This window comes from Stenella coeruleoalba (genome assembly GCF_951394435.1).
Source record: "Stenella coeruleoalba genome assembly, chromosome: 2".
Classification (NCBI taxonomy): domain Eukaryota; kingdom Metazoa; phylum Chordata; class Mammalia; order Artiodactyla; family Delphinidae; genus Stenella; species Stenella coeruleoalba.
Genome location: NC_137147.1, coordinates 174,028,519 through 174,039,101, shown reverse-complemented (window position 1 = coordinate 174,039,101; position 10,583 = coordinate 174,028,519). Strand labels below are relative to the sequence as shown.

The following is a 10,583-nucleotide window of genomic DNA, read 5'->3' as shown; positions in this document are numbered from 1 at the left end:
AAAGGAACTGTGGTAAATAGGCCTTTGGTGTGGGGTTTTTGTTTATCTGGTTAGGAGTTGGACTATTAGTGTTTGCTGCAGCTGTGTCATATGCTGAAATTTCCTCTGGTGTCCTTGTTTTTGTCTCCACTGTTGTCTTTGGGTTTCCCTATAGACTTCTTAGAGAAAGTCTAAGATGTGCAGTTGTTTCCGTTGTAATCCCTTGTTATTATACAGAAGCCCTGTTGATGTAGTGGTGAGGGGTAGCGGGGAGGGGAAGCATTCTATAGGTCTATGGTTAGTCTTTTCGTGAGCTTGTGCCTCTGGGCTGTGACCTTTACAGGTTTTTTCCCTCCTCCTTAGGTGCTAAGAATAAGGGGGCATAAGTTGGGTGTATCTGTTCCCCCAGGTTGGTCAGGCTCTGATAATATCCCAGCAAGTAAGGCTCTGGTAAAAAAGTTTCCCTGAGGAAACTCCTTAAGAAGAACAGAATGCTCTGGTGTATTTCAAAATGTCTACTCCCACCTGCCCCCCAGCCCTGCTGGAATTATGGGGGAGTTTTTTCTAATCTTTACTGTGGGAATCTGGTAGGATCTGTGGAGGTAAAACTCATGAAAGTGCAGGGTTCCCCCTAAGACTGGGCTCCCCCTGGAGTTTTTAACTCTCAAGCTCATCCACACTGAGACTTTAGCAATTCTTCAATTACAGTTTACATTTTCCTACTCAGGTACTGGCTCCTACTGTGGTTTCTGCTCCTGAGACTGTGGTCTGGTCATCAGCGACTCTCTGTATCTCCCTGTTTGTCTCTCCAGTTTGGGGGCAGAGGTTTACCCTGTGACCTCAGTTCTCTGAAAGATTTAAAAGAGTTGACGATTTTAAGTTTGTTCGGCGTTTTTCTTATTATAAGGATAGGAGTGATGACGTCCAAGCTCCTTACACGCCAGACCAAAATTATTTTTAACATAATATTTAAAGACTTAATTGTGTAAAATTATTAGCTGTAAAAGTTTCTTTTGCTCCCTCATATTTCTTCACATTTGCCATCTTTCTGTTGTTCCCATTAGCCACACAAGAATACAGCATGGCTGGCCCTAGAAGAGGGACCTAAATTCTGATGAGGTGTAGTTAACTGGTAACATGGAACAAGGCCTTGAAGACTAAATTAACTGGATAAGACATGCACAGACTTTACAAGTTGTTTACCAAACTGTTTGATTCCCCCAAAACAATAGCCTCAATTTAAATTGACCATATGAACTTGCCTTCATTTACAATCCATCTAATTAGCAAGGAAACAATTTGGTAACAGGCTTGATCAGCACATTCACACTGTTATTTCACATTGGGATCAGGTTGATATTTTTACTTGAACAAAGTAAAAGGATATTCCCAATATCATAAGTGTAGAACCATTTGGTTTGCTTTTTTATTTAGGATACTGTAGAAATCTATCTTCTCCAATATAAGATAGTAAGGGAAAAGAATTTAAACTAGAAACTATAAACAAGAAATTAAAAGTAAAAATTTCATGGTTATTTTAGAAATGTCTTTAACAAACCCCCTGGGGTGGGGGGGGATCTAAATTACTGTTGAATTTGTGCAGTGTGTTCTCCTGGCATGAAGCTGTAATTAACTGTTTTGATTCCTGTTTTAAAATATATATATACCTACACACATAGGCACACACAAGTCAAGTTTGTGTAGGAGAGATTCTTATGACAAAGTCAAACAGAGGAGATTTAAAATTTTTCTCTTAAATATTTTAGGATATAGATACATAAGGACATTGCTAACTTTTATGGCTGGTAAACTGTAGGTTTACAAAATACGGCAAATCCCTATCTTTTCACCTCCTTAGAAAGAACAGTTTCTAATTCAAACACCACTTACTGGTATCTAGTAAAGGGATTTGCTCATATTCACGGAATTAACAAAATGGTTCTGAATAAGTATTAAGCTTATATGAAGCTGAATACAGAAAACACATCCTATGAAATTAGCTAGTCATATATGAACAATGTGAAAGATTCATAAGCAAAATTTTATTTTGCAATAACTTTTTTTTTGCAATAACTATTTTTGTGATTATGAATATAGAGCCTGATCCAGGAAGAAAATTAATAGATAGCTATTCTTTTTAGAAATTAATACACTATTTACTGTATAGTTGATAAACATATACCTGCAGCACAACAAAAGAAAAAGAAAACTTTACACTGTGGATGATTACGTGACATCCAGTGAACCTAATATATCCGCTTCATGTAGGTCAGTATTTTTTCACTTGTCCTGAGGATCAAGTAAAAGGTCACAGGGCTCATCTGAAAAGAGCCACATCATAATTTTGGTGCTGTGGCTGAAATAAAACTGTAAGATATACACACATACACAACCCCAGATAGATCTATCTTAAATGAATAAAGAAAAATAACAATGTAATTTATTTAAAAATACTTCAAAGACACTTTTCTTGATTAAATCTGTGACCACTTCATTTTTCCTGCCTCCTTAGAAAGTTCTTAATCAGTGAGGCTTCTTCCATCTTATTACCACATTTACTCTATCCACGATGTCACACACTCATAACCCGCATGGACAGTTCAGTGCTCACATCAACAATATTAAAAAAAAAACAGACCTCTTATCAGAAGAGTGGTACGTTAAGGATTCTATTTTGCGAGTTTGTGGGAATGCACCAAAAAATGTCCTTTTTAGAACATAATGGTTTTCTTTCTCCTAAAATAATGAGCCAAAATATTTGAGTGAAACAAATGACACAAAAGTACAACTCTTGGAGGAAAAAATCTGACATTTACCAACAGTTTGGGGGAGGTGAAAGGTCAACACTTAAATGATGCAGTCTGTAACATGAATCAGTAGTGTATCTATGTCGGGCAGAACTTCTCCACATTTGGGGCAAGAATGAATTGGAATATTCTGTTGTTCCTGCTGCATCCAGTTTCTATCCTCAGCTCCTGGGAATAAGCATTAAATGAAATGTTAATCCATTCCTTCCATGTTGCAAGCAGTTTTTAAAAACAGATGGTAAATTTTAATTTTAACATCAGTTAAACTTGGTAATCAATACCTCGTGGGAAATGAATACAGGTTTTATTTTGGTCTTTAACTGAAGTAATCGACACACATAGAAAAAAATCTCCAAAAGTAATACCTGCTTCCCTATCATGTTTTAGGATTTAGGCTCTGTTCCAGGTTCTAGGTATGTGAAAATATGTGGTTTTGGTTTTAGGTACAGGATGATACACGTTCTAGTAAAAACTAGAATCTTTGAGAGAAGAAAAGGATAGATGAGGATGTAAGCTAAGGAGAAGGAGAGAATTTGGACAGTGCGCAGAGCATGGAGAGGGACCCTGGCACAGCAGGGACCTTCTCAGGAGCAGAGACAACAATTACGGCCATTCAGTAGATGCTTTTGAGCACTTGGGAGATGGGAGAGAGGGATACAGACATGGTGGGGACATCAGGCAAGAAAAAGAGACAGTGGCACGACGTGAGGGAAGCACTGAGGCTGTGTCAGACACAAGGTGGTTTTGTTGGGGAGGGCAGGAAAGGGCGCCTGGCTCAGACTGCTCGGTGCAGACAGGCCCCCTGATGAGACCAGCTCCACTTGAGAGGAGTCTTAAGAATGAACAAGAGTTATCCAGATAAAGGAAGTGAGGAGAAGGAATTGAAGAATCAGTCCTATTGTTTCCCCCAATTCTGGAGTTGGACTGAGGTTCAAGTCTTAAATCAAAGAACGCTCTGAAGAAGTCAGGGCTCTCAGCAGGTCCCCTGTGTGCAGACCGTGCTCAGTACAGGAAATGGTTTCTAGTTCCCAGAGCACCTCATTGATCTGATCTTTCTGCACCGATGCAAAGCATTTTAGTTTTTCAGCGTCTCCACCCAGGTCTCTAGATTTTTATTCAGCCCCCAAAATGTTTGTTTTTGCAGATGATAGTGGAGGTAACTTTTTTTTTTGATTAATTAATTTATTTTTGGCTATGTTGGGTCTTCGTAGCTGCACGTGGGCTTTCTCTAGTTGCGGCGAGCAGGGGCTGCTCTTTGTTGCGGTGCGCGGGCTTCTCATTGCGGTGGCTTCTCTTGTTGCGGAGCACGAGCTCTAGGCGCGCGGGCTTCAGTAGTTGTGGCACGTGGGCTCAGGAGTTGTGACTCACGGGCCCTAGAGTGCAGGCTCAGTAGTTGTGGTGCACGGGCTTAGTTGCTCCGCGGCATGTGGGATCTTCCCGGACCAGGGCTTGAACCCATGTCCCCTGCATTGGCAGGCGGACTCTTAACCACTACGCCACCAGGGAAGCCCGAGGTAACTTTTAGTATGGTTTTTTGCTTCTGAGCATATTATTTGAATTCACTAACATGGGAGACTGTTACGGATAGTTTGTGTTAAGCAAACTTTAGAAGCACCCTTGAATAGAAATACTGATCGCAAAGCATGATTTCTGAAGCAGGGAGCTTTCTAACAGTCTCATTGTTTCAGATCAGGGGTCAGTAACTTTCTGTAAAGGGCCAGACAGTAAATATTTTAGGCTTTACAGGTCATAAATTTTGGTCATAACTACTCAAGTCTGCCACTGTAGCATGAAAGTAGCCAGACAATATGTCAATAAGAGGGCATGACTATGCTGCAATAAAACTTTACTTATGCAAACATGTGACAGGCCAGATTTGGCCCGTGGGCTGCAGTTTACCAAACCCTGCTCTAGATGACAATCTGCCACTTATCAGGGACTGTTAATTCATCCCTTTAAACTTTATTGCATCTGTCTGTGCCTTTATTTTTGTCCTGGTCTAGGTTTCAAGATGCAGACTGGGGCTGTTTTATCAGTCAGCTAATGGGTTCCCTCTGCCTCCTGGCTCTTCACTATAAAATAAGCTTAGTCAGTTTTCATTATTAACACATCACACTCATTTCTGCCTTTGCCCCTTTATTCTCATACAGAAGTTATCTAAATCCTGGCTTCCAGGTCAAGCTTAAAGTCACATCTTTCCAAGCCCTTTCTCAACCCCCCTGGCCCTTAGGGGTTATCCTTTCCTCTTATCTCCAGCACTGTTATTTCTATTCCTTACTTGTTATCTTGTATTATGAATTCATCTTTTTATGTGCACATCCTGTCTCTCCGACTAAACCATAGGCCTTCACGGATCTGACCATGCCTTATGCCCCTTTGTTCCCTCGTGTTCAGTCAAGCGCCCAGACCAGAGTAGACACTTAGACGGCTGCAGACGGCAGAGGACAACCATGATGAAATATACTGAGGGGAGCTATTGTTTAAGGCAGCTTTGTTAGGAAACAAACAAAAAATCTTAAGACAATCTGTTTGGAATATTGTTTTTTATAAGACAAAAAAGCTTATTAGGATAATTAAGAATACATTTGCACTCTGTGGCAATTTTTTTTGTTTGTTTTTTTGTGGTACGCAGGCCTCTCACTGCTGTTGCCTCTCCCGTTGCGGAGCACAGGCCCCGCGGCCATGGCTCACGGGCCCAGCCACTCCGCGGCATGTGGGATCTTCCCGGACTGGGGCACGAACCCGTGTCCCCTGCATCGGCAGGCAGACTCTCAACCACTGCGCCACCAGGGAAGCCCCTCTGTGGCAATTTTTAGATTATAAGTCAAAGAGTGTTTGACCAGTTTTTTTTTTTTTTTTTTAAGTGTAAATAGATATTTGCCTTATATCTTCCCCTAAGAAATCCAGGTGCAAGAGATTGTCCGTTTTTTGAACCAAAACAATCTTAGAGGCACTTCTGGGTATGGGGTATATGGATGTTGCTATAGGATATTTAAATTCACGTTAGAGAAAAGGCCTGGTGGTGCTCACGTGGGTAGATGCAGCCTTCAGAGAACACAGCTTTACCTGCTGATGCTAAAAAATGCCTGAGGCTAATATTTATGTCAGTCCCTGTGCTGCTTCTGCATATGCCCCATGAATACCATGTGTATTATTTTTTGTGGAATTTTTTTTCTATGTGTATTTTTAACCTGAATTACTACCTCTAATATTTACTTTAACCTAATTTTTCCTGTAAAAGAACTCTGGCAGGGGCATCGGTGGAGTTAGGAGGTAAAAGGGATACTCAGAAATTTCCCTAGGATTTAATAGTTAACTATACATACTAATATTGCTTCCTTGCTGTTGATAACACTGTGATAGTTCCATTTCAATAGTCTGTTGGTATGTGGAAGGGACTTAGACTCAGCCAGCATTTAAAAAAAGTTAAAGAACCAGTTATGTGAAATGTGGATAACATCTCTCTCTCGCTCTCTCTTTTTTTTTTTGGATAACATCTAACACCCTGATTCTTCTTAGTGGCATTGCTATTAACTTTTCTTCTAGCTATGTCAGTCTTTGATCCTGTGAATTTTATGTTTTTTCATATCTAGACTCAAGGAAAATACTTCCCTTTCAGTGATGTAATTTACTGTAAATGACGGAACATTATTACTAGAGTATTAAAACCACGCAATAAACAAAGCACCGTACTTTGAATGAGTGTCATGATCAATTTCACTCAGGGAATTAAAATCTGGATGTAGTACATAATTAGTGCCAGTCTATTACATGCAGTACCATGTAGTGGTGAACAGTCAGATAACCTTGGGTCCCATGTCCAGATCTGTCCCTAAAAGTCCTCGTGATCCTGGGTTATTTAACCTTGTCTTCTGGAAGATGGTGATACTATATACCTCGTGGAATTTTTGAGGATCACGTGAAATAATATGTATGAAGGGATCAGCACAGCATCCATGCATAGTCAACTCTCAATAAATGGTAACATTACTATGTGCAAAACAGGAAGCAGGTGAGCATATAAGCTCCAAGGGAGCTTATTTATTAGAGTACTTAAATGCATATTTAGAACACATAAATAATGGGGTAAGAGTTCATTGGAAAGCGACTGTAGGAAGAGAGATATGAATGAGGGAAGGGCATCTACGTGAAGGATACCGCATAAGCAAGTATATGTAGCTATATAAGCTTAGGATAAGTTCAAGGAACAGGAAGTGATTCCACTGGCTAATATCTATAGGGGAACAGAGTGAGAGAAGGCTCAAAAGTTTGGCTATGCCAGGCCTTAACTGCTAGTGTGAAGAGTCTGGTCTGGATTCAGTAGAGAGTAGATGGAGTTTGAGGTACTGTGGAAAAAAGACTGATAGGTGCTACATTTTTGGTAGCTTGATTTGGAATCCATTGTATAGATGTATAGTGGAATTTTTCTTCAAGCATCTTCTTCATAGGATAGCTAACCCCGGGAGCCCTGACAACCTAGAATCACACGTGACTCACCTCTTTGAACGAGATAAGCCTGCTGGTCAGCGTCACTTGCTCTCGCCCCATGACGGCTCTGCATTTCCATCAGGGACTGCCTGCTGGGATGAAAAGCAGCACTATATGTGAAACCCTGAAATACGACAACGTTGAGCAGGCATTCAACAGAAGTACGAGAAAAAAAGACCTAAACTACAAAGCCAAGGTTCATAGAAACCAGAACTTAAGAGTAATTTGAGCTTTAAATATTACTGGCACTAGGACACAATGTAGTAAAAGTAAATAAGATTTTTAAAAATCAGGAAACAAACAAAATGTCAATTGACAGGGGAAAAGATTAGAAAAAAGTGGCATATTTCTAAAACAAGACACAACAGAGCAATTAAACAGTGAAGTAAATCTACATATATATATATACACACACACAGAGTTCAAAATTAGTTATGTAAAGCAAGTTGCAGAATAATACCTATAGTGACCGTTTTATAACCTAGGCACCTTGTTTTAAGAAATTAATATTACCTTGTTTTAAGATATTATATAGATGTGTATATATGCAAAAGTACAAAACAGCTGGGGATGCTGTTGCAGGCAGTGTGGGGAAGGGAGAGAGGACTATAATGGCAGGGGGTGTGGGGAGAAGACTGCAACTTCATCTACAACTCCTTTTTCTTTTAATAAAAATATACTTGGGGCTTCCCTGGTGGCACAGTGGTTGAGAGTCCGCCTGCCGATGCAGGGGACACGGGTTCGTGCCCCGGTCCAGGAAGATCCCACGTGCCGCGGAGCGGCTGGGCCCGTGAGCCATGGCCGCTGAGCCTGTGCGTCCGGAGCCTGTGCTCCGCAACAGGAGAGGTCACGGCAGTGAGAGGCCCGCGTACGGCAAAGGGAAAAAAAATATATATATATATACTTGAAGAAAATAAAACAAATATAAGTAACTGTCAATTCTGGATGGATACATATTGGTGTGTATTATTTTATTCTCTGTATTTTTCTATTTTCTATTCCTCAATATTTCAGTTTTTTATCAAAATGAAAATTTTAAAGATAGAAGTAATTTTAGCAGTATTTTCTTTGAAAACATTACAGAATTATTTAAAGTGTTAGGAATATTTCATCCATGACAATGGCAGGATATGACTTCGGAACACATAATGTCACGTTTTTACAATTTATCTAAAAGAACTCGATCAGGTTCCCACAAGATGCTGCCAGGCCTTGCAGGGCAAACTAAGTGTTAGGGACACCGTCAGGCAAAGTGTGCTCAGAGCGATTCTTTTTTTTTTTTTTTTTTTTTGCGGTACGCAGGCCTCTCTCTCACTGTTGTGGACAGGCTCCTGACACGCAGGCCCAGCCGCTCCGCGGCCATGGCTCACGGGGCCAGCCGCTCCGCGGCATGTGGGATCTTCCCAGACCAGGGCACGAACGCGTGTCCCCTGCGTCGGCAGGCGGACTCTCAAGCACTGCGCCACCAGGGAAGCCCCAGAGCAATTCTTATAGCTCAAATTAGGAAACACTGTGGGTCACCTCTCCCACAGACCGGGTGATATGTGCTCTAAGTCTTCCCCTCATTCACCTGCCTTCATCTTCAAAAGCATTATTCTCTTTCAGCAGAATTGCCAGCTGCAATGCCATTTGCTCCTTTTCTTCATGAATCTTCTCTCTTGCTGCTCTTTCTGCATGAAAGTCAGAACAATAAACCTCCATCTGTTAGAGGAAAAAAAGAGACAGAAGTTACCACCCAGACAAATGTGGATTCTCTACAGCTCACCTGCTGATAAGGTGAAGAGGTAGTGCTGCATCCTGTGACATTGTCTTGCAAATAACAGGTACTTGTCCCTGCTAGAAACCAGTGTAATCACCATGACTTTCCAACTACCTAGAAGACACAAGTTACATGTGTGTGTGCGCGTGCTTTAAACTATCAGAGCCCAGCAATTACATAGATATAGGTAGTTTAAATACTGTGTGTACCATTAGTTCAGTAAAATTCTCTGGTCTCTTTTTTAAAAATAATATTCAGCACTAGCTTAATATGGTAAATGGTTTATTTACCCTGGCAGGTATATTTATGAAGGCTGGCCTTAAGCTAAATTTAAAATAACAACAATAAATACATGCTATTTATTGAATTCCAAACATCTGCAGGGTCCTATGTTTGGTGCCCTTATTGACCATTTTATTTCCTCCTTATCCAAAATCCTGGGAAGGCAGAATTGCTATGCTCATCTTACATTTATAAATTTAATAGCTCTTAATCTTGGGGAAATTAGTTAAGTGCTCAAACCAGCATTTGAACCCAGATTGAAGCCCATGTACCATGGACGCTTCCATTTACCATACTGCTTTCCACAGTGGTAGCCAGCCTCCAAGATGGCGCCAGTGATCCTTACCTCTTGGTAATCATACCCTCATGTGGTCCCCTCCCACAATGAATGGGCCAACCTGTGTAACCACTAGGATATTACAGAAGTAATGGTGTGTGGCTTCTGAAACTAGGTCATAAAGGACACCATGGCTTCTGCCTTGTTCTCTCATGGATCACTTGCTCTGGGGGAAGCTAGTTGCCATGTCATGAGGGTATTCAAGCAGCCCTATGGAGAGGCACACATGGTCAGGAACTGAGGCCTCCCGCCCATAGCCATGAAAATGAGCCATCTTGGAAATAGATCTTTCAGTCCATCCTGAGTGCAGCCTCATGAGAGACCCTGAGTCAGAATCACCCTGCTAAGCTGCTCTTGGATTCCTGATCCATAGCAACTGTGTGAGATAACAAATGCTTGTTGTTTTAGCTGCTACGTTTGGAGAATAATTTGTTACCTATAAAAAAGTAAATATGCCATAATATGTAGTTTCTTCACTGTTACAAAAATTATAAAGTGAAAATGAATGCCTTAATAGTGAATTGAGTATTATTTCAATACCAGTTTTTAACTTCCTATATTTAAAATTGGGTTTTTCATTTCAAATTTAGTGGTTCTCGGATACAAATTTATTTATTTATTTATTTATTTATTTATTTTTTGGGATACAAATTTTTATCCATTACTTTAAAAAGTAAAATTAATAAAAATTTAAATATTCTAATCACACTGTAGTTACCAAAAAAGTATGAAATAGATCATTTTAAGGGACTTCTGCCATTTGTGAGTAATCCAACATTTTATGGTTATCATTGATAGATTATGGGCTTTTTTTTGAGTCAGACCTAAATCTGAGTTAGAGTCTCACCTCCATCAGTTATGAGCTTTGAGCCAGTAAGAACTGGGCCTTTGTTTTGTGCATTCCTATATCCCCGGCAGTGAGAACAGTGTC

At 40.4% G+C, this 10,583-nt stretch overlaps 1 protein-coding gene across 5 annotated transcripts in view; it reads right to left on the bottom strand.

The window, feature by feature from the left end:
• Positions 1-1,190: 1,190 nt before the first annotated feature.
• OPTN (optineurin) overlaps positions 1,191-10,583 on the bottom strand; it is a 43,426-nt gene continuing 34,033 nt past the window's right edge. For 3 of the 5 annotated variants that reach the window (XM_079914920.1, XM_079914917.1, XM_079914918.1), the window contains 3 exons: positions 8,845-8,975; positions 7,284-7,366; positions 1,191-2,954 (listed from right to left, as the gene is read on the bottom strand). In XM_079914920.1, coding sequence (XP_079771046.1) covers positions 2,827-2,954; positions 7,284-7,366; positions 8,845-8,975 — 342 coding nt within the window. In that variant the 3' untranslated portion in view covers positions 1,191-2,826. The remainder of the gene's footprint in view (positions 2,955-7,283; positions 7,367-8,844; positions 8,976-10,583) is intronic. The other 2 variants (XM_079914919.1, XR_013827331.1) reach the window with 2 other exon arrangements.